This window comes from Silurus aristotelis (genome assembly GCF_946808225.1).
Source record: "Silurus aristotelis genome assembly, chromosome: 9".
NCBI classification, from domain to species: Eukaryota; Metazoa; Chordata; class Actinopteri; order Siluriformes; family Siluridae; genus Silurus; species Silurus aristotelis.
The window spans coordinates 9671378-9693423 of NC_139582.1; the positions used below are offsets into that span (position 1 = coordinate 9671378).

Genomic DNA, 22046 nt, shown 5'->3' on the forward strand with positions numbered 1-22046 from the left:
TTTACATTTTAAATTTAATTTTTCCAAAGATATGATCTTCTTAACTGTTCTACTTATTTCAGCAGACTTTTAACAAATGTGTTCATTCCTTCCATCCTTCATTCATTCCCTCCCTCGATATGCGGAATTGTCAGGATTTTCTCCTTTTAAGAAAAATTCTTGGAGCTGGACATAAAACGAAAAGGAATCCATATGGCGAGACTTGCGTAAAAACATCGGCGATGACAGGAAGTGAAGGCGGAGATTAAATAAACTTGTGATCCGCCACTTAATATGTTTGTGAGGAAACTCGGATTTGAACTATGTTCCACACGTAACAAGGATTAAATGCTGTACACACGTGCACCGTACCGAATGTGTGTATCGTTTCACCCCTAATAAACAGTGACCAGGTTAAAGCGGTTTCTAAAAAAATTCATTAAAACACTTTTCGAATTATACTGAACTATTCAGAATTTAAACAATGGATCTCTGGAAAGTGTGTGAATGAACCGCTCCTTCAGATATCTTCTTAGACCCAGCATGATTTCCACCTGATGGTATTGCGAATCAGTTGGTGAGATGAATACAGCGTGTTAAATGCCAGGCAAAGCGGTGCTGTAGTCTTCTGAAACCCTTGCTTTGACTTGTTGAAGATTTGTGTGTGTGTGTGTTTGCGTGTGACTGAGCGAGTGTCTTCAGGGGGGGCCGAGCTAGCCGATGTGCTACTCGTGTGCATGTGCATCTGTTGGAAAGGCCTCTCAAGAGAACGGTGCACTGTGCCTACTTGTACTCTGTGGTGTGTGTGTGTGTGTGTGTGTGTGTGTGTCTGTGTGTGTATGTAGCCGTAAGAACCAAATGTCCCCACAAGCTGAGAAGTCGAGGAGAATGTCTTCACAAAACTGTAGCTTTTGTTGTCATTTTTTTTTGTTACCATGAAATAAATAAAAACGCATCAAATATTTTATTTGGGTTCAGGTTTGAATTAGCAGTAGTTCCCTGCGTTCATACATTTATAAGTGATTGTGTCTCACAAAGATGGTAAGACCACCATGTGTCTGTGTCCATATGTTAGAAAGGTCCTCTCTGGAGAGATGTGCTAGCACTGTGTGTGTGTGTGTGTGTGTGTGTGTGTGTGTGTGTGTTGTGTGTGTGTGATGGAAAGGAGGCTTGCGTTGCCAGTGTTCTGTCGTCTACGGGTCATTAATAGCTGCTGCCATGTTAAATGGGTTCAGGAAACACTGCTACACATCATGTCCTGTTTCATTAATCAGATTGTGCTCATCTCCCTCCCTTTCCCTCTCTCTCTCTCTCTCTCTCTCTCTCTCTCTCTCTCTCTCTCTCTCTCTCTCTCTCTCTCTCTCTCTCTCTCTCTCTCTCTCTCTCTCTCTCTCTCTCTCTCTCTCTCTCTCTCTCTCTCTCTCTCTCTCTCTCTCTCTCTCTCTCTCTCTCTCTCTCTCTCTCTCTCTCTCTCTCTCTCTCTCTCTCTCTCTCTCTCTCTCTCTCTCGGTACACCGTAACTCCACATTAGCCCACAGCTCCAGTCCTCATTATGTAGTCTAATCTTTTTTCTGCAGCCCGTGACACTCTAATCTATATTAGGTTAACTAGCACACCTTATATCCTTAGCTAACACCAGTGTTGTATGTATCACGTTCCTATCGGTGTGAGTCTTTGTAGCGGAAACGCGTGAACTCGTGTGAACCGTGTGTAATATTCATGTACATTTATTCTTTGGCTAAGCTCTCTTATTATTATAATACTATTAATGCAAACTATACATTAATAAGCCACATGTCTTTGACGTGTGTGTGCGTGTGTGTGTGTGTGTGTGTGCGCTGTAATCTTTTTGTTAATGGATCAAACTGAGCAGAGATTTTGTGATGATGTGATTGATTTGTCAGTTTATTATTTTCTAATCAACTTCAGACAACTGGAAAGTGAAAGCAAGATATGAAATTCTCTCTCTCTCTCTCTCTCTCTCTCTCTCTCTCTTTCTCTCTCTCTCTCTCTCTCTTTCTCTCTCTCTGTCATTCTCTGTTTCACTCATTGACTTCGTCACCTTTTTTTCCCCTCTATCATGCTCTCTTTCTCGCTCTCTCGTTTTCACTGTCTGGTTCTTTCTTTCTCAATCTCTCTGGCCAGATTACTATTCAGATTTTGAGACAGCCCCGCCCCCTTTCAGCCTAACCCCTCCCCCTTTCCCCAGCACTTCTACTTCATCTCATTTCCATATTAACTGTTTGGTTGCCATGGAGCCTGTGCCATTCAGGCCACGTGATCATGTCAGCATGTGTTTGTTCCCCCTGCTGCTCACTGCCAGCACATTACTGCCACACACACACACACACTCTTTTTCCCTGTGTTCATCGCATTTGTTTCAGAGTTGGGTCTGGGGTCCCCCCCCCCCCCCCACTCCATAGTGAACACGTTTTTTCTATTTCCATTTTTGTTCTTTCCATTTCTCATTTTTATGTCATGTTTGAGATGTTGATAGTTACACATAACACCACACACTCCGCACGCGTTTTTTCGATTCAGACGTGTGCGTTAGTTTTTATATTATCCTGTCTGTAAAATATAATTCTATGTACAGATGTCATTCTCTATGCTTCTGCCACTAGGTGGTGAAGGCTTTGTGTTCAGGATGTCTCCGCTTCCATCTACCCATCTGTGTGTCCGTCCACTATACATGTTACATATCGCAAAAACAAGACGATATCGGTTTGTAGAATTAATGAAATCATCGTTGTAAATAGCAATTTTTTTTATCCTGATTCAAGCAAGGTCAAGGTCATAGCAAAGGCAAATGTCTAAAATCTTTTTTTTTTTTTTTTGCATAGCTGCTGCCCAGTTTGAAATATATTCTAAGGGTATTTCAGACCAGAACATCTGTAACAAGAAGGACCAGACTTTCGAAAGCATAACTCTCTAAAAGCTGTAACTCTGTAACACTCATTTCTCTGTAGTGCATCTAGAGCTTATAATTTCCCTGAATATGCTCCTTAAATGTTCTTCTTTCTAACCAAAACAGACAGAGCCATCATGATGTACTTCTGAATTTAGTGCACAAACAGAACATTAATTTCCACCAAGACCATTATTTTTTTTTTTTCCGGAAAATGGCCTACTTGAATATAAACTGCCTGAGCATGTTATCTGTTCAGAGCCTACAGATTTTTAACCCCCACAATGCTAAAAACAACAACAAAAAAAGACTGATATTTAGATGATTTCCAACACCAAAGTTGGAGAGATATTGGCTTTATTGTCTATTTGTACACCTACAGTGTGATACAACAAGGCAGTGTGTGTGTGTGTGTGTGTGTGTGTGTGGCATAGTTTATAATTCTGCATCTGTGCTTTTGTAAATATGTCTGCCTTCATACTCGAGTGTAACATGGTCATGTCTGCTCACAGGCAGAACATTGAGAAAACTGCACTATTTAAGTATATAAACAGAATGAATGTTTCTAAAATGCAGTTCTTATATAAAAAACCTGTTAACCTTTTCCCATGCACAGCTAAGCATATTAACTTTAAGGTACACTGATCAGTATTATCATGCGTATCATTGCATGGCAAAAGATCTCATGCTGCATCACATGGCAGTGTAACACTAGGAGGCATTGCTGTTTGCCCTCTTCCACATCCCTGAGCTCACAAACACTGTTAATTGGAGTCCAAAAAAGTCCAGTGTCAAATCTTACAGTTTACAAATATTCTGAATGGTAATTAGAAAGTGATGTAAACATTTGGTGCTCTTTTATAGTAGCCAGAAATATGGCTCAAAAGACGTGGGTTTCCCAAGAAACCGCAGCCTTGCGTATGAAACATTTCGCTTCGGGTAGACGGTTAATTGGTTTTCATTGGGACGGCGTATCCCTCAAATCAAATTTGAATCAAATAATCAAATTATTTGTCACATACACATACAGAGTACGACACGCAGTGAAATGCTTATTATGACTGTCCGGCATGAGGGAATGAATCCCGTTATCTCACTGCGTTTGTCCTCATGCACCAGGTGTTTGTTTAAGACCAGAGTTTTGTCTGTATTGAAGATGCACAGCATTTTTTATTTTTTTTCCCCAGGCCACCACAAATCGGTTCCGAGGTGGTCCGACAGAACGGGACAGGGTAGAGAGAGAGAGAGAGAGAGAGAGAGAGAGCTGACAGGCTGTAGCTCAAGCAACAGATGAGCTACAACAGATGAGCTGCAGTCATGTAGTAACCGTAGATGGAGGGATGGAGGTGATGAGATTCAGTAATGATCTCATGCTGGGTGAAATGCACGCATTTAGATGCAGTGCAGGATGTATAGGGTTAATATGTGGACGGTAATCTTATAACGGCGATGCGAGCCCCCTCTGCTGGCCCACGCGCTCTCCGAGAGAGAGAGAGAGAGAGAGAGAGAGACGGTATTTTTAACGACATCTCTAATATTCACGCTGATGCATTTTGATGCGTCGCCTTTTTTTCCGCCTCGCTCCGGTCTCCGCGCGCGCCGCAGCTCTCCACACAGGACAGGAACGGCGGAGGAAACGGAGGAGGAGGAGGAAGAAGAAAACACGTTTCTTTTGCGTGTAAAAAAAAAAAAAAGGTGGAGCAGAGATCCGGTGGTTTTTTTCTCACCCTTATTCGGGATGTGAAGTAAAAAAAAAAGGGAGGAAGAAGTGACTGGTTGTAAAAGTGCGGGCCTTGTTTGAGGGCGAGGAAGAAAGAAAAAAAGAGAGAGAGAGAGAGAGAACGGGAGAAGCGCGAGACGGAGCGGAGCGCGCGCACGCGTGGGGAAGAATGAAAGAGCGGCGGATGCGCGCGACGGCGGCCGCGTTGTTGTTGTTCCTCTCCGTTCATCCGGTCACTTCTCGGCGGCTGTGAAGGAGTGTTGAGTGCACGGAGGCCGGCTAGAGTAGGAGGAGAGAAAGAAGAAAGGAAGAGGTGAAGAGACCTGCTGGGGGGGGGAGGGAGGGAAGGAAAGAGAGAGAGAAAAGGAAGAGAGGGGGCGCGAGCGAGCGCGTGTAGCGGAGAGACAAAAAAAAAAAAAAAAAAACCCGGCGGAAGGACAAGAGTTTTTTTTTTTTCCGCGAGGCGCCTGGAAGATAGAAGGAAGGAGGAAAAAATAGACCGGGAAGGACAAGATGTCGGCGGTGAAGAGACCAAGAGGACGGGTGAGTCTTTGCTCGTCACATGCAGCGGCGAACGCGATTGTGATAGGACGGAGCGTGAGCGCGACGGCCGCCATCTTGCGCCTGCACAGGGTTCCGTTCCGCGCCTGCACGGGGTTAGCATGGCGGCTCGTCAACGTTAGCATCGGCGTTACTAGCGTTAGCGTTTAGCCAGGCCGCGGGGTGGCAGGCTAAGAGGTGCACGGGGTGAGTTTTTACACCCCCCCCTCTCCTCTCTCACACACCTTCCTCTTCTCCCCCCCCTCACTACTTCCTTCGGTTATCCTCCTTTCTTCTTCTTTCTATATATATATATTTATATATTATAAACCCTGTGTTTGTATAGACATGTATTCCTGTTAGCCAGTGTGCTAATGTAAAGTGATAGCCGTGTATAATTTATCCCAGAACCCCGCGTGCCTGTACAATCCCGGGTCTTTATAACGGGTTATCGTTTTTTTTTTTTTTTTTTTTTTTTTTTTTGGGTTTTTTTCCTTTCACAGGCCGTATTTGGAGTAGGAGGAGAGAGAGAGAAAGAGAGAGAGAGAGAGAGAGAGGTTGAAATCACTGCAGTGCTGGCAGCCTGTAATTTCAGTTATTTATAGATGTATTACACAGCTGCAGTGCTCCCACTTTAGTGCATTCTCTCTATCTCCGTCCCATTCCCTTTTTCATTTTCCAGTTAACTCCCTCACTTCCTCCGTCCCTCTCTCTCTCTCTCTCTCTCTCTCTCTCTCTCTCTCTCTCCCTCCCTCCCTCCCTCCCTCCCTCCCTCTCTCTCTCTCTCCCTCCCTCCCTCCCTCTCTCTCTTGCTATTGCATATCCCATTTTATCCTTGCTTTCCTGCTCATATTTTTTTCCCCTGAAATGAATTAATGAGTCTCTCGGTCACGTGACTCGCTCTATGCAGGCCATGTTTATCCTCCACATGAATTAGTGTTTATTTCCTCTCCTCCTCCTCCCCCTCTTATTGTTTCCCTGCTTCTAGGTAAGTCCCTTTATTTTAACGTGCAGGAAGAAAAGAAAAAAAAAGCACGAATCAGAACCAGGCCATGGCTCAGACGTGTGTGTGTGTGTGTGTGTGTGTGTGTGTGTGTGTGTGTGTGTGTGTGTGTGTGTGTTTATTGGTTCTCCCCTGGTCTCTCACTCTCTTCCCATTTCTAAGCTCTGGAACTCTGTGTGTGTGTGTGTGTTTGTGTGTGTGTGTAATGAAATAAAGGCAGTCATGTATAATTCATGTTATGATCGTGTAGCAGGCCGGGGCATGTTGCAGACTGTATTATTCATGCTGGAATGGCTGACGTGCCGTCTGTCCGTATGTTTTATTCTTTATTTTTTCCCTCTCCTCTTTTCTATTTAACCCCCCCCCCAATCACAAACAAAGTCATACTAACGAACGCAAAATTCAGGCAATTATTTGCTTTTCGATGCGCACGCGTCCATGGTATGTTACGTTTTGTTTTGTTTATTATATTCTTTCCTTTAGCGTTTTTTAATTTTGTTGGCTTGTCATTTAAAAAAAAAAAAAAATGTCCGGCTAATGTATTCGGGTCTTTTCACACACAGGCTGTCCTCATAATTTCTCTAGATCTCGTAACAGCGGTCCGGGCCACGTCAACTCCCCGGGTTGTGTTTCCACTTAAACGAATGGCTGTTAAATTCTCATAAATGTGTGTGTAAAAGTTGTTGTCGAATGAACAGGATAAAGCAAGTTCAAGCCAGTTTTGTTTTTGGGATTTAATGATTGAATCAAATCGATATTGTGATAAATCTTATAATCTTCGATCTGTTTGGTGGACTTTGAGAATAAGAGGTAGCTGGATGGACGTTCTTGTTTTACATGTTTTATTTCTCCTTTTTTTAATCTTGTAAAAAATTTATTTGTGTAAATAACATTGGCACCATCTTCCTGTACTTTTCTATGGGTTTTATTTTATTATTATTTTAAGTAGATATAATTATTGAGCTGAATAACCCTTTCCTATCTCCTCTGTGTGGAATTGAATACTTGATTTGGTGTCTGGTGGTCAACGATTCAAAAGTTAATGGATCTGTTTGTGGTTCCCACAGGTGTGTGTTTGAGTTGTGTGCATTGGGGTTGTAATGGTTTAATGGGTTATTTACGATGTTTGATTGGACAGTATCCATACCATTTCAAAAGATATTGCAGAGAGAGAGAAAGAGAGAGTGAGTTTGAGGATTTCTGTCTATAATGCCCCAAAATACTCGTCTGTACTTCATACTGTACTACATCCTCCTTTTCTTCTTAAGACCTGTTCAGATTAAATTATCACCATCTAGAAAAAAAGAATTTTCACTCATCTCTCCAGTAAAAAAGCTCTCGTGTTCATAAAAATGACCACAAAAGGAGCAGCGAGTGTCTGACAGGTTGTATTTTCTACGACTCCGGATGTTTATATTCACAACATCTCCTTCGAGGGTTTTGAAGAGGTTCTAAAGTACACAAGAAATCCGAAGCCGATGTCCGAGGCAGATCAAGGTTCAAAATAAATATAATAAATAAATATAATTTTTTTTTCTTTGTATGTATTTAATGAATATTAATTTTGAAGTTTTATATCAAAGTAATTTATTTATATATATATATATATATATATATATATATATATATATATATATATATATATATATATATATATATATATATAATATATTTGAAATCAAATTCACAATGTTGGCATTTAAAAATGGACATCATACCTTTCCTTGCAGGCATGTACGCTTTCGGCCTAATGGCAAAGTAAAAACGCATTTTTTAATGCATGTTTATAAATGCATGTCTACTCGTGTAAAAATTTATTTATTTATTTATTTTTAAACGTGCATTTTTATTCTGGCATATTTTTTTTAGTATGGCTTAACACAGCGAAACCACAGATCTGTAATATTTTTTTTTTATCATGTGAAAATCTCAACGCTCTAAAACAAATAGTGAGTGTGTGTGCGTGTACAAGTTATTCTCGCTACAACATGCACAGGCTTAGCAGTATCACTTGACCTAGAGAAAACCTGGGTTTCCCTTGTTTTTTTAAGGCGGAAAGTGTGTGTGCAAGTGGCATCCTATTAGCTTCACTGCAGGAGTGAGTGTGGCCTTGAATTTACACTCCTCCGTGGCAGGACGGCGTTGCACCATGGAGTTTTGTAATCCGAGTTAGACCGAGTCTAGATTAGACAGGAAGTTTAAAATCTGAATCCAACGATGATTTATCCTTGGACTGCGTGGGCCTGAGCACCGCAACAAGTGCCTGTTACTCCAAATGCATGCTGGGAACGTAAAGATAATACCTGAATTTGATTTGCAGCATGGCGTATAAAGCATACCTGATTGGGTCTGTCGTTTCTGTACTGTTGTACATCGTAATTATACGACCTTTATCAGATTCCCTTACAAGAACGTGTTTTTGTGTAAACCCTGATTACGTACACTACAGCTGACTTGAGTTTGATTGGTGTGAGGAACATCATGTACCTCCTCAGTTGTTCTCTGCAGGTGGGAAAATGCCGATATCTCTGTATGGTGCACTGTTAATAGCAATGTGACGATATGTTACTGATCCCGCAATTGTGCATGTGTGCGTTTCAACACAGGCTTTAAATTATTCTAATGGTAGTCTCATAGTTCCTTTTCTGGTTAATAACTGTATTCTTTTCTCCCCTTTCCTTTCTATTTCCCCTCTCTTCTCTTCCTGTTTCATTTATTTCATGTCCCTTTTCTTTTTGTTTCATTCCTTTCTCATGTTCCTTTCTTTTAAATGACCTTATTTTGTCTTTCCCTTTCTATTCCCCTTCTTTACTATTTCTAATTTCTCTCTTTTTTGAAACAATTATTTCTTCTTTCCTTCTCTACTTATTCCCTTCCCCATCCTATTTTATTCTCCTCCCACCCTTTCACATATTTCCCCTCCCCCTTTTCTATACTTCAATCTCTGTTTCGTTATTTTCATTTTTTCGTTCCAGTTTCCTTTTCTTTTCCAGTGTACTATAAATTACGCAGGACACAATTTTGTTGTTTCGCCCCGTGTTTTAAAAGTTTATGAACATATGGAGTTTGTTTCTGAGGATGCCATATCATTTATAACACACTGACTTTCCCCTACACACAACAATAATCAACATTATAAATGGTACATGTGAACGTTATTTGAATGAAGTCATTGGATGCATTTAAACACATTCACTCATTCTGCTTTCCTCTTTATTTTTTTTCCCTCAAGCCTCCGAAAAACACTAATGGTTCGAGCAGCCAGGCCCGGTTGCTCAGCCCGCCGATGAAAAGCAGCTCCTCCTCTTCTTCCTCCTCGTCTTCCTCGTCTTCGTCCTCGCACTCGTCCTCCTCGGAGAAGCGTATCCCCAAGCGGCCACAGCAGATGGAGTCGTTTTCGCTGGAAGACAAACAGCAGAAGGCCAACCGCATCATCTCTGAGGCCATCGCCAGGGCACGCGAGCGGGGCGAGAAGAACATCCCGCGTGTAATGAGCCCAGAGAGTTTCCCCAGCTCCTCCGAGCTGCACAAGCACAGAGCGGGATCTTCTAAATCCAGAACGAAGAAAGGTTGTAAAAGTGCTCGCATCATCAAACCTTCCAGAGAAAAGCAGAAGAGTCTGATCAAGTAAGACCTTCTCTTTGATTCATTTCACTGTAATCTAATGTTTACTTTTTGTTTCAAGGTTTGTCTCGTTCAGCTTTCACTCATTCTAGTACATTTGCCCACTTTAAATAAGATGGGATTGGATGGGCTTCACATTGCAAATAATCGACGCATCCCATAAGTAGGAGTGAAAGCGTTCACCAGTGGGTGTGAAACGTCTTTTAAATGTCTTCAGTACATTAATAAGACATGTAGGTGCTGTAAATTGGGGGAAAAAAATGGTTCAAGTGCTCAAACACTGCACCTGAGCATGGAGGCATAATCTTTTTAGTTGTGTGTCGTTTTTATTGTAGTTTCATGAATACCTCGTAAATACCTCCCCCCCCCCCCCCCCCCCTTGTGCACACCGGCCTAGAGTTCTAGTTAGAACTAGTCTGAGACCCCATTGCCCAGATGTTTGTGACGCTGTTGCTTTGGTTCCAAGAAAGTGTGAATCGTCAGAACAACCACCACCACAAGTGCTGGAACGCTCCATGGTTCACTTCAGAGACTGAACTTTGCATACATAAAAGCATTGTGACTAAATTATGACTGACGTTTGTTTTGGAGACTGCTGTTTATTCCCTTTTATCTGTTTATATTATTTACATGTTTTGCTCTGTAACGTTTGCAGCAAATTTGAACCAAATCCGAATATGAAAATCTGAATAACAGGAAACTGTTAATGGGTAATTGATAGGAACCGAAGGCCGTCTGCGGTCAAATCGGAGATGAGGTTTTTTTTTTTCCCCTTCTAAATTCGCCTGGTAGTCTTTCAGCAAGTCTGTATAAGAGACTGTTGTTGCCAAGATGGTAGGAGCAAAGTTCAGGTCTATTTACTGTCTGCTTACTTGATGCCTGGGAGCTGTTAAACAAAAGAGAACAAAAAAGAATATGGAGAAAGAAAGAGAGGCAGTATGAATTTTAAGTCACTGAAATCAGTAGATTGCAAATGAGTTCCATTCTGTTTATCTGATATATACCCCCCCACCCCCCCACCCCCTTGAATATGTGTGTGTTGCCTTTATGGGGGTGTGTAAGTTCTCTGGTCACTGAAGTGAGTTCTTCAAAAGATTTTAGTTTAGTATTTTAAACCACAAACCTCTCCAAAGGTTCAGTCTGCACATAGTCAGTCAGTCTGTCCAGTGTAAGACAACGGAGCTGTGGTGAGTAAATGGTGTTCTGGAGAAGGTTTATTCGTCTTTCTTTAAAGGAGGGATTAAACCGGCATGTCTAATATTTCTCTCGTCCATATAAAATTATAAAGTGCAGCACTTGAGGGAAGCGAGCAGAGTGAAGTGAGCAGTGCGGGGTTACGTAATATTTGAAAACAATGCACTCTACATGCACAATGGTTTATGGAGTTAAAAGAAAAAAAAGGTTTTATACCTTTTAAGTAGCACTTTAATATTTACTTTTTCTTACCTCTACTTTCTTTGTTTTTTTTCTTTAATTATTTCTTTATTCTTTTCTGTTGCTTTCCTTTCTGTTTAAATTGTTTATTTCTCTTTCCTTACCTTTTGCTTTTCTTTCAAATTCCTTCACATTTCTTTTCATTATCGTTTCACTTTTCTCCCATTTCCTTTCCTGTCTTCTTTATTTTCCCTCTTTCTTTGTTCCTCTTCGCTGTTTGCTTTCTGTTTTTATTCTTTCTTTCCTTTTACTTCAGTGACAGTGTTGATGTTTTTATATAAAAATTTGACCTGCATTAGAACAGAACACTGATATTGGTTGTACATAAGATAAAGCGAGTGATGTAAGTGCTGGATGAGTGTAAAGCAGGACAGATAGAGGATTAGAGAAGGAAGTTGTGAGAGTAAAGAAGTTCCCAGTCCCTGTGAGAGACATTGGACTGTACTGGAGGCTGCATGAGAGCGTGTCTCTGAACAGCAGCGATGAACGTTTTACTGTTTAACTTCTTTACAGTCATTATTACAGGAAGGACAAAACCCGATCTTAAATCAGCACTAACATACCGACATTATTCACAAACCGAGATGCACCTGCTAGGAGAAACAGCAAACGTGTGCTCCAGCCTCTAATTACTACCATTATTCTCATTTTACAGGTTTTCTGATGGATCTGTGCTGCAAAATTATTTTTTTTTCTTCTCCATTTTCTCCCCCGCTGTGTAATATGACCGTAAGCTGCGCAGCAGTGTAGGAGAATCAAGTTTGACACAAATGGCTTAGCTTTGTGTTCGAGCTGCTCGGAAAGCTAACGCTGAAAAGTCTAGCACTTATCACTTACCTCATCTGGAGGCTCTCTGTGATATTAAAGTAGCATTTGTATAGAATGGTGTTAGATTATGTTCATGATCTCAGACTCTGAGGCACAACCAAGGAATGTTAGAAAGACTATTTTAGCCACAGTCTTGAGGCAGCTTAGCCATACACGTGTTTTATTTGCGCAGCATGAATTATAAGACACCTGAAGCTCCTCGTCCACATGAAAAGCTTATTTAGCAACCACGTGGATCATGGAGCTGAACAGTTATTCAGACTTTCTGCACAGAATCCAGGACAGGATACAGAGACCAGTTACGCTGCTAGCATTTGTGTTCCCTGTTCTTCTGAGGAGATGGTTGTCCATTAAGGCTGCACTGTATTTGTTTGTAACGTGTTCACAGGTTTGATGCTCCAACCCTGTTTTGTTTTTTAGTCAGTTCTGTTTAGATATTTTAGATCTGTGTTTTCTGGTTTGGTAAATACTTAAAATTTACATCCTTTTTTTGTTTTTGTTATACTCTGGTCAGAATTCGTGATTTGTGACTCCAATGACTACAATTACAACGAGAGCAAAAGGTTTAAGCGTAGCTTTTGTGTTAGTGTGTTTTAATATTGCTGTGCATGAAATCGCTAACTATAGCAAGCTAGTTAGATACTTGTGGATGTTAATACAGATTAGAATATTAAGGGTAGAGGTGCATTCGAAATGTATTCATTCTAACTTGCATCATTTATTTTCTTGATTATTTGTAACTGTATGGTGAGTTATAGGAGGTTTGTGTTTACAATGTACTTGTAGCTCAGGTGGGATTCAAAACTAGTTTGCAAGGTAAATTATTTCTGTTTACGTTGGACTGAAAACTGCATCTTGGACATTAAATCTGCTCGTTTTGCCAGCCATCCTGTCCTGCTGCTCTGTTTGTCTGCTCTTGTATCTCAGAGGATGCTGCATCCTGCACTGTATCACAAGGCCATGTATGAACATATTCAACATTCCAGCCCATCCAGGAAAAAAGCAGCGGGTGTGAAATTTCTGCACAGACTTGCCAGCTATGGTAAACAAATTAGCCGTGTGACTGACCCAAATACTTCAGCTGCAAGCTGCACAAAAGCCGAGCAGAATGCGTGCTCTTGTTGCAAAAGACGAGCTTTTTATTTTTAGATAGACGTGTTTTAATTTACTCCCCCAGACTCGGAAAAGCGTCAGAACATGTTCCGCCCGTTAGTTACATATACAAGACATTTTTTTTTTTTTATAAAATACAGTAAAATATTGAGGGAAAAGTACAGAAGTAGAGGTCATACCAGTGTGCTTGCATTTAGACACATGGTGCTTTAAAAGAAGAACGAACAGAATGTTGTAATCCAGTTTCCTGTTGCAGCTGTAGCACTGTGCCCATGTTAAGGGTTTGTTGGTATCAGTTTTTAATTTAAATTTTTTTATTTTAGTCATTTGCTTGGAATCAAACATTAGGCTTTATAACCGGGGGAATAGATTTATTCTGAAGTGTTCAAGCAGTGCAGTTTTATATGAGACCTCTCCATTCTTTATGCACTTGTTATGCAATAGTGAGGACCAGGAAGTAAATTCTTTCTCTCTCTCTCTTTTTTGCCATGGAGAGTCGTATTTTTAGCTTGGATTTTTAATATTATTTAAATAAACATATCAGTCATGACACAACGCACTTTTTCTTTTTTGATACTGATCCGGAAACCTTAAGCACCGACTAATGTCGAGTCGTTTTTTTTTCTTTAAAAATTATTGCTTTATTTTTAAACTGTTCTAAATGCGAAGGGAAAAAAGTCCTTAAGGACAAAATGCAGCTTTCAAAGCAAATATCTTAATGTATAAATATTAAATATTGTATGCAAAATATATGGTACTTTACCACAAGGTAAGGAAACAAGAAAAATTTGAATCAAATCAGTATTTGGTGCAACCACTCTTTCTTTTAATTCTTACACTTGTACACTTTGTACACATGCACAAAGTCAGGGTTTTTGTAGGGACCAGAGTCCGGTGTATGATTAACCAATTATGCTAAGCAGGTGCTAATAATCATTTCGTATGTACTTTGAAACATAGTTATTAATTGAAATTGGTCGGTTGGCTTTCGTTTTTCCCCGCATCGCCCTTATTGTTTTAGCTGTTTTTCGGCTGAATCAGCATGTAGAATTGGCAGCGGCGCTCGCTGGCGAGAAAAAGTGCTCAGATTGGCTAATTGACTTTTGCGGCATTCGTAGCAGACGTGATTGAAAAATGCTACACAATTTTGCTAGTAATGATCGCAGCTGGTCTAATCGCTGCTTGCTTTATATATTTAAATTTTTAATGCTTCCGGTTTTACGGTTTGCATGCTGAATACATACTACTGCCACCTGCTTGTATGGGAGTGTTATGTTCTCTCAAGCAAGCACAGAACGTGTACGCGCGGTTTGGTGCGTCAGATGCGCCTGCCTAATAACCGGCCTGATTTGCTGCACAATCAGCCGATGCCGATTAATTAAAAAATGCCATAAAAAACCCTCTAATAAAGAGTGTCTAAAGGCAACAGTAAAACAGTGAAGGTTTCCTGCAAGTTTGGGGCTGCAGTTCTGCAACTGAAGCTGGAAATTGTTCGGTATTAATGGTGTCCTCAATGCCGGGAAAATACATTGATACTTTATTCATCATGCAATACGCTCAGAGAAGCATCTGATTACCCCAAAATCATTCTGCAGCAGAGCAATGACCTCAAACATACAGCTAATGTCAGTAAGTACCATCTTAAGTGTAGAGAAGAGCAAGGAGTCCTGGTAGTAATACTTTTGGCCCGCACAGGGACCTGATCTCAACATGAAATCTGATCGGTTTTTTTTGCCTTTGTCGGCCATCTCATAGAAGGAAAGATCAGCATACAGCGAAATCGACTAATGAAAGGCCATTAATGTAACCATGGAAACAGATTGTCTTGGGTTATGGGACAGATCCACCATTGGTTGAACATCCCTTTTTTTATAAAAACTACAAGGCTAATAATAATAATAATAATAAGTCGTCTGATGAAACGTTATTTCACCGGTTGGTAGAAACAGTGTATTGTGGGTACTGTAGAGAAATCATTATTCTCCTTGGAAATCACTTCTGTGAGAACTGGATTTGTATCTCACAGCCTTTTTTAAATAATATTTTGATGAAACATAAAACAGCCGAGTTCCTTGATTCTACTTGCTTTAAACTCTATTAAATAATTACCTGGGAAATTCTGTGGAGATTTGGAGCAGATGCAAAGGATGTTGTTTCTTATTTTCTTGTAGCTGGTGTTTTTAGCTTGGCTGTTGGGTTTCAGTCAAAACCTTCTGCAGTCGGGGACCATGTTATCTGCAGCTTCTCAGCCCACTGGGGTGTTTCATTCAGTTACTTTTGTCCATAAAATATCATCATTTCACAGTTTGTATAGTTGTGAAGCAGGAACCAAGGATGGGGTCAACCAGTCTAAACCCCAGTCTAAACCCCAGAATTTCCTTTTTCAGTCAGCTTCGTTTCCTGTCGTACTTTGGTCAGAGACAGTATAACAAATATAAACACTGACAAGATTACTAATGAGAATGGGTGTAAATAAAATAAAAGAAATTGAACCTGGCTTGCGATTAAGAGGAGATCTGTGTAAAACACTTCTCTGAGAGACTGTTGAACTACTCTTTTAACTCAACGTTTAAACACCGCCCTTTTAAAGCAACTGTTGGTTTTCACATCTATTGTCTAAAAGCAGAACTGTGCAACAAAGGCAAGGTAGTGTTGGGTTTTCATTCATACATTTATTTTTCACTTCTTACATCAAATTGCTTTATAAATCAAGCCAAAGTTAACGTGTTGAACTATTGATCGAAGGGGCGTTGTTGCCAGATTAGCCCCGGCCTCGTAGCTTTCTGGTCTGCGTCACACTGCGGTGTCACTGTCAATTAGGGCTGAAGCTCTCAATTATTTTAATAATCAAGTATTGGTCTTTATGGTATAAGAACTTTTTCTTTATTAAAGAGAAACTCTAAATATACAAGAGAAGATAAGACGGATCTCTTAAAATGAACAAGTAATTAGTTTCCTGCACATGAATATCTGTGAAAATCTAAAACCATTTAGTGCATTTAATTGCCATATTACTTCAAAATGCAAATATACACACACACACACACACACACATTAAATATAAATGTCTAGAAATATGAAGTTTGAACTGATCCCAAAATAAAATAAATGTAATTTGCTTTGGCTCGAATCCTCTCCTTCCCCCTTGCTATTTTCTCCCTGTTTCTCCATTTCTCTTCTGCACCGTCCTTTGTGTTTACCTGTCCAGAGCGTCCAGAGATTTCCGGGTGGTGCGTCAATAATAACGGTCCGTGGGGAAATGCAATGCTCCAGGTGTAGTTAAATGGACAAAAGGAAGCATTTTTTTTATTCGAGTAACTCGAGGAATCGTTTCAGCCCTACTGTCAACAGCACTGAGCTTAATCCTTCCCCTGAACCAGTAAGACAGATCAGACATGGAGTGGGGACGATGAGATTGATGTTTGTGCTAGTGAAAATGTGAGGGTGTGTGAGACTTTGAAATGCTTTAGAGGGAGAGGATGTGTGTTTGTAAGGTGGTGTGTGTGTGTGTGTGTAAGGCTGCTTTTGTCCGATGAATGTACAGTGGATATAAAAAGTCTACACGCCCATATGAAATTGCAGGTTTTAAAAATATAAAGACAGAAATAAAAACATAAATGTTAGACATGTTAGCATCATGAAATCAGAAAAAGTTTGAGGGAAAACTTTTTATATTTAATTATTGGGAATATTTTAAATACTGAAAAACCTACAACACCCTGATTGCATAAGTCTAAATGCCCCTTCCAACTAATACTTTGTGGAAGCAGTCTTTAACTTCACACATCTTGACTTTAGAATTTGATCCCACTCTTTTTTGCAAAAAACATTATCCTCTTGTAAAGCCGTGTCTTTGTTGATTTTTGTGTTCTTAGGATCATTAAGTTGAAATGTTAAATTCCTCTTCATTTCCAGCTCTTTGACAGAGGACAGAAGCTTTTGTGCTAAAATATCTTGCCATTCATTTACCCATCTATTTTGACAAGTGCCCCTGACCCTCTTCACTGTCTGTGTGGTGTTCCTTGGGTGATGGTCTGCTTTGCGCCAACCATACTGTTTAAAATGATGGCCAAAAAGTTCAACCTTTTGTCACATCAGACCATACCACAGTTTAAATTTTCTTCTAGTCCTCTCATCAAATATGCAGGGTGTTGCTGATCTTTGCAATGTCTCAGTGGTACCATGTTTTCTCCACTTATTGATGATGGTTTTGGCAGTGTTTCATGGTCAGGGATTCTACACATTTTGGCAAAGTCTGAAAAAGTATGGAATTTGATTCGTGATTTCCAGGTCTGGATTTGTATAAAAAAAAAAAAAAAAAAAAAAAAAAAAAAAACACGAACACTAGGTATAGAAAAATATTTGTTTCCATACTATTGTCCTATTCAGTTTACTAAAATATAAAATTAGGAAAACGCTTACATCTACACTACTGTTTTTCAATCGTTTCCAAAAGTTTTTATTGGTGAATTGCACATGTTCAATTCTTCTGTTGCTGTAGGATTGAAGGTTTACAGTTAAAAAAATTTATTTGTGTGATACATTTAAAATGATTGAACTTTAAATTAATGTCAGATGTTAAATATGGTCTTAACGATCTTTAGGGAAGTCTGCATATTTGAGTCTGGAAAAGTGTGGAGTTTTGAAATGAAAAATGTGTAGGAACCCTGCATGGTGCTTTCAGTGCCTTTTGATATATACATATATTTTTTATTCCTTTCAAATATGTCTCGTAGTTTTTTGGAAGCTCTTCGTGGCCCATGGATCGTGGTAGATTGCAGCCTCAAACATTCAAGCAAATACTACAGCAACAGCTGACTGTTATCTGGTTGTAATCAGAATCACTTTAGACTTTACACTTTTACGTGTGTGCCATTAACTTACAGGCCTAATATTGAATGTGACTCTGGGAACATGTATTTTCTACGGATCTGAAGATTTGAAGCTGTAATGGGTAGCGTTTGCATGGTTACCAAATCAATCGATAAACCTTAAATGTTAAATGCTGCTGAACATGCAGGCACAGTAATAATGCTTGTGTTCTGTCTGTCTTTTTTTCCTGTGTTAAAATCATAAAAACTATACCACATTTTGCGCTTAACATTAGACCTGAAAATAAAAGCGTTGCTGCAACAAAAATCTTGACTAACAGCCCGACTTTCGGCTTGTAGAGTGAGTTTCTGTGAAATCTTTGAGTATGTATTTGCTGAGTAGAGCAGTTCCATATTGTATACTCTGCATACTTGGGGTGGGGGGACGCATACATTAAATGCGTCCGTATGCAGCGTTGGGTGGAGTTCAATATTGCAGTGTGAGGGTTAGTGCAGCAGGATTCACTGCTCTGTGGATGAAAAGAGAAGTCTTGAAGAAAAGACAATGTCTGGAACACGACTGTAAGCTGTGGAATTTAGGTTTCTTTTTATAAGAAAATGAGCATCAAACCTGTTTCAGTGTGGCCGTGCCCGTGTACACAATGCAAGCTCTATGAAGGTCAGCCATGTGCATTAGTGTTAGGAAAGAAGACCGGCTTTCAAAGTGACACTGAAAAATTAAGGGAGATCACGAGTATGAATTACGATGATGTCACGGACATGCTTGTTCTCTTTCTCTTTCCCTTTCTCAGTTGTAAGTCGACACAATCCTGTAAGTCTGAGCTTGTGTCTCTAAGGCCATGTCCAAACTAATACGTTTTCGTTTGAAAATGCATGTTCCCCCCCCCCCCCCTTTTTTTTTTCTTCATTCAATGAAAACGTAGCTTTTTGAAAACAAAAGTGGATAACTGAGGCTTTCAAAGAACGATGACACATTTTAGTCATTAACGTTTCAAAGAGCCGGAAATAAAATAAACGGCAGGCGGAAACGATGCAGTTCGACGTGTCTTAGGTTCTGCTTATGCGCACTACAGAAACATATGCGTTCGTAGACGTTTCGTTGTGGATGAGTAACTTGGAAACGATTTAAAACAAAAATGTGGATGCTGAGCGTTTTTAGATAAACACTTTTTCAAATGTAACCGTAATGTATATTAGTGTAGACGTATACTAAAGAAGCATGTGTTGAATCAGTAGATGGAGTACGAAAATCAAGAGCATGCCAATGCCTGAGAATTGGCAGGTGAAGAAATTTAGGAGGAAAAAGCAGTAAATAATATTCTAGCACAATATGAAAACTTGATCCTGGATTTTGTTTAAAAACGATACACTTTAACCTGTAAGATTAATTTTGCATTTGATGCACTTTTCATAAATATCAGATTTTTTTTTAATAAAATTGCATGCTACAGTATTCACTTTTGTGAATGTTTTTTTATTTTTTTATTCCCTCACAGTTGATCTGGTTCTTTTTAATTATTGTATTAAGGAGGAAGTTGTATATAATCACTACTTTTTTCGGCTGCTCCCATTAGGGGTCGCCACAGCGGATCATCTGTCTAAATACCCCACTGTCCTCTACATCTGCCTCTTTCAACCCAACTACCTGCATGTCTTCCCTCACCACATCCATAAACCTCCTCCTTGGTTTTCCTCTTTTCCTCCTTCTTGCTAGCTCCATCCTCAGCATTCTCCTACCGATATACCCCATGTACCTCCCCTGCACGTGTCCAAACCATCTCAATCTTGCCTCCCTCACCTTGTCTCCAAAACGACTTACAATCGCTGTCCCTCTAATAATCACTATCTTTTACAAAATTACAGGAAAAAATAAGCACAGTCAACAGGGTGATTATTTGTGAAGGAGATTCATGTTGTCATGTTCTGCCTCAAATTTCAGTTGATTTTGTGAACATGAGTAATAATTGAGAATTATTTTTAATTAGTACCCAGATTTTGGGAGTTTTGAGTAAGTGTGAGGCGTCGAGGCTTTTTTCTCTCTAGGTTTAGATTAGCATTTTAACACCAGATTTTCACATCTCAAAACTATTTAGGTTTTATTATTCTGGCCTGCTCGTCCCAGCTGCTGTGGAGATAATATCTCACTCAGGAAGTGATGTCACCCATGTCACCCACGTGCCCTCTCTGCTCGATGCTGTCTTTCAGTTGCTAGGTAACCTGAGTGTCATATTGTCCTGGTGATTTAGTGTAATGCCATCACTATAAAACTGCCATCAGTGTGTCTCTGCGTGTGCCTTTGCAAATTCACAGCTGAGCGAAGAAAAAGAGACAAGACGGACAATTTGACTAGCAAACAAGAAAGGGTTTGACTTGAAAGTGTTGATTCAGCCACAGCACTGCTCTGATGTGGCTGTCGTGTTTCTGGTTCAGTGGATACGTATTCATTCACTGTTGATTGGCTTTACTGCTTTCACATTACAGCTGTATAATAAGACTTGATTTAGCTCTTGTTTGGGTTGCATGAAGTCAACCTGCTAAAAACCTATTAGTATTATGTAATATATTACAATACTGTAATATAAATAATAATAATAATAATAATGGGGGTGTAACTTTACATGTTTTTGTACCGAAAATGTTTCACTACACGTGCACCAAATGCAGTCCTTTCTACATGTGGAATTAAGTTAAAATCTGAGTTCCTCAGGAACGTGGTGGACCGCAAGTTTGTTTGGTCTCTGACTTGTACATTGAGTGATTTTTTTTTTTTTAGATTATTATTAGATTTTAAAACACACACAACTATGGCAGGAGTGTCACTGAGGCTACACACACCGTACCAAAAATACGATTTGTTTTGAACCTGCTTGTCCTCCGGGCAACTGCGAATAAGAAGCGAAGAGCTTACACATGAGAACTTCACCACACGATCTTTTCTTCATTTCGTAGTAAACGGCCGTGTTTCTCAGCCGGCAGTGACGACGTACACAAATACTCCTCCTATAACTGTACTAGTTTCTAAACTCTACAGAAAGAGCAAAATTATGTTGTTTGTAATAAAAAAATAATTTAAATGTTCAAGTGGAAATACTTTCTCTAAGAAGCATAGGGAAGGAGTCTCCAGTGTTAGAGCTTTGTAAAGTCTTTGGTGCCCAGAAAATATTTTTTATTTATGATTATAATTTTTTTTAAAGATAGACATGCCTTTAATGTTTATACACGTTAGAACTTAAGTGGACGGAATTCTTTTTTTGAACATTAATCAAAGTGACAAACATTATAATAGTCAGATTGTTGTGGTACAAGAGGAATAAAGCACATGACATTTTATTCCTTACATAAGAAATAAGCAGCCATTTGTTTTGTGTTCTAATTTGTCTCCTGATAAAATTCACCAGCTCATCTGTAATAACTGTGTACTACTTTGTTCTGTTCAAAATAATTTTCACGAGTTGACCGCTCACACATGGTCATTCTTATAGACGGATTCTCGATTCCTCCTTTAAAGTGTGACTTGATCGAGTTGTGCTAGACCGACAAATTATTCAAAAAGAGATTTTCATTTTATTCCGTTGGGGTTCATTTTTCTTCAAGTTGTTGAACCTGCTTGTCCTCCGGGCATCTGCGAATAAGAAGGGAAGAGCTTACACATGAGAACTGCGCCATCTTATTTTTTATGTTTCATTTCATAGCAAAACGTCTGCGTTTCTCAGCCGACGGTGCTCACGTACACAAGTACTCCTCCTATAACTGTACTAGTTTCTAAGCTCTCCAGAAAGAACATATTGTTCTCCCTCTGGCATGAAGCGCAAGCAGAACAAATCGCCGTGTGGAAGTTGGAGTGGATAAAGAAGGAAATGCGCGCACACACACACACGAAAGGATCAGGCCTCGGGCATTGCTTTAGCTCTGATCTGCTTTTGTTCGACTTGTGGTGTTGTGGTAGCAGACTCGGCCCGTTGCCATCACATTCCTTCTTGCAGACACAGTGGAATGTTCATTATTAATGCGTTATTATAGTTGAGGTCGAGATTTTGTTCCATTTGGCGTTTTCTTTTTTTTAAT

The 22046-nt window shown here is 39.8% G+C and overlaps 1 protein-coding gene across 9 annotated transcripts in view; it reads left to right on the top strand.

Moving 5' to 3' along the window:
• chd9 (chromodomain helicase DNA binding protein 9) overlaps positions 1-22046 on the top strand; it is an 82229-nt gene that overhangs the window by 29102 nt on the left and 31081 nt on the right. For 8 of the 9 annotated variants that reach the window (XR_014535143.1, XM_083550777.1, XM_083550775.1 and 5 more), the window contains one exon: positions 9383-9777. Coding sequence is in view for 8 of the 9 variants with exons in the window: in XM_083550777.1 (XP_083406903.1) it covers positions 9383-9777 (395 nt within the window). In the remaining variant the exon portion in view is untranslated. Of the gene's footprint in view, positions 1-3609; positions 5151-9382; positions 9778-22046 lie in introns of those variants that run through there. The other variant, XM_083550781.1, reaches the window with a different exon arrangement.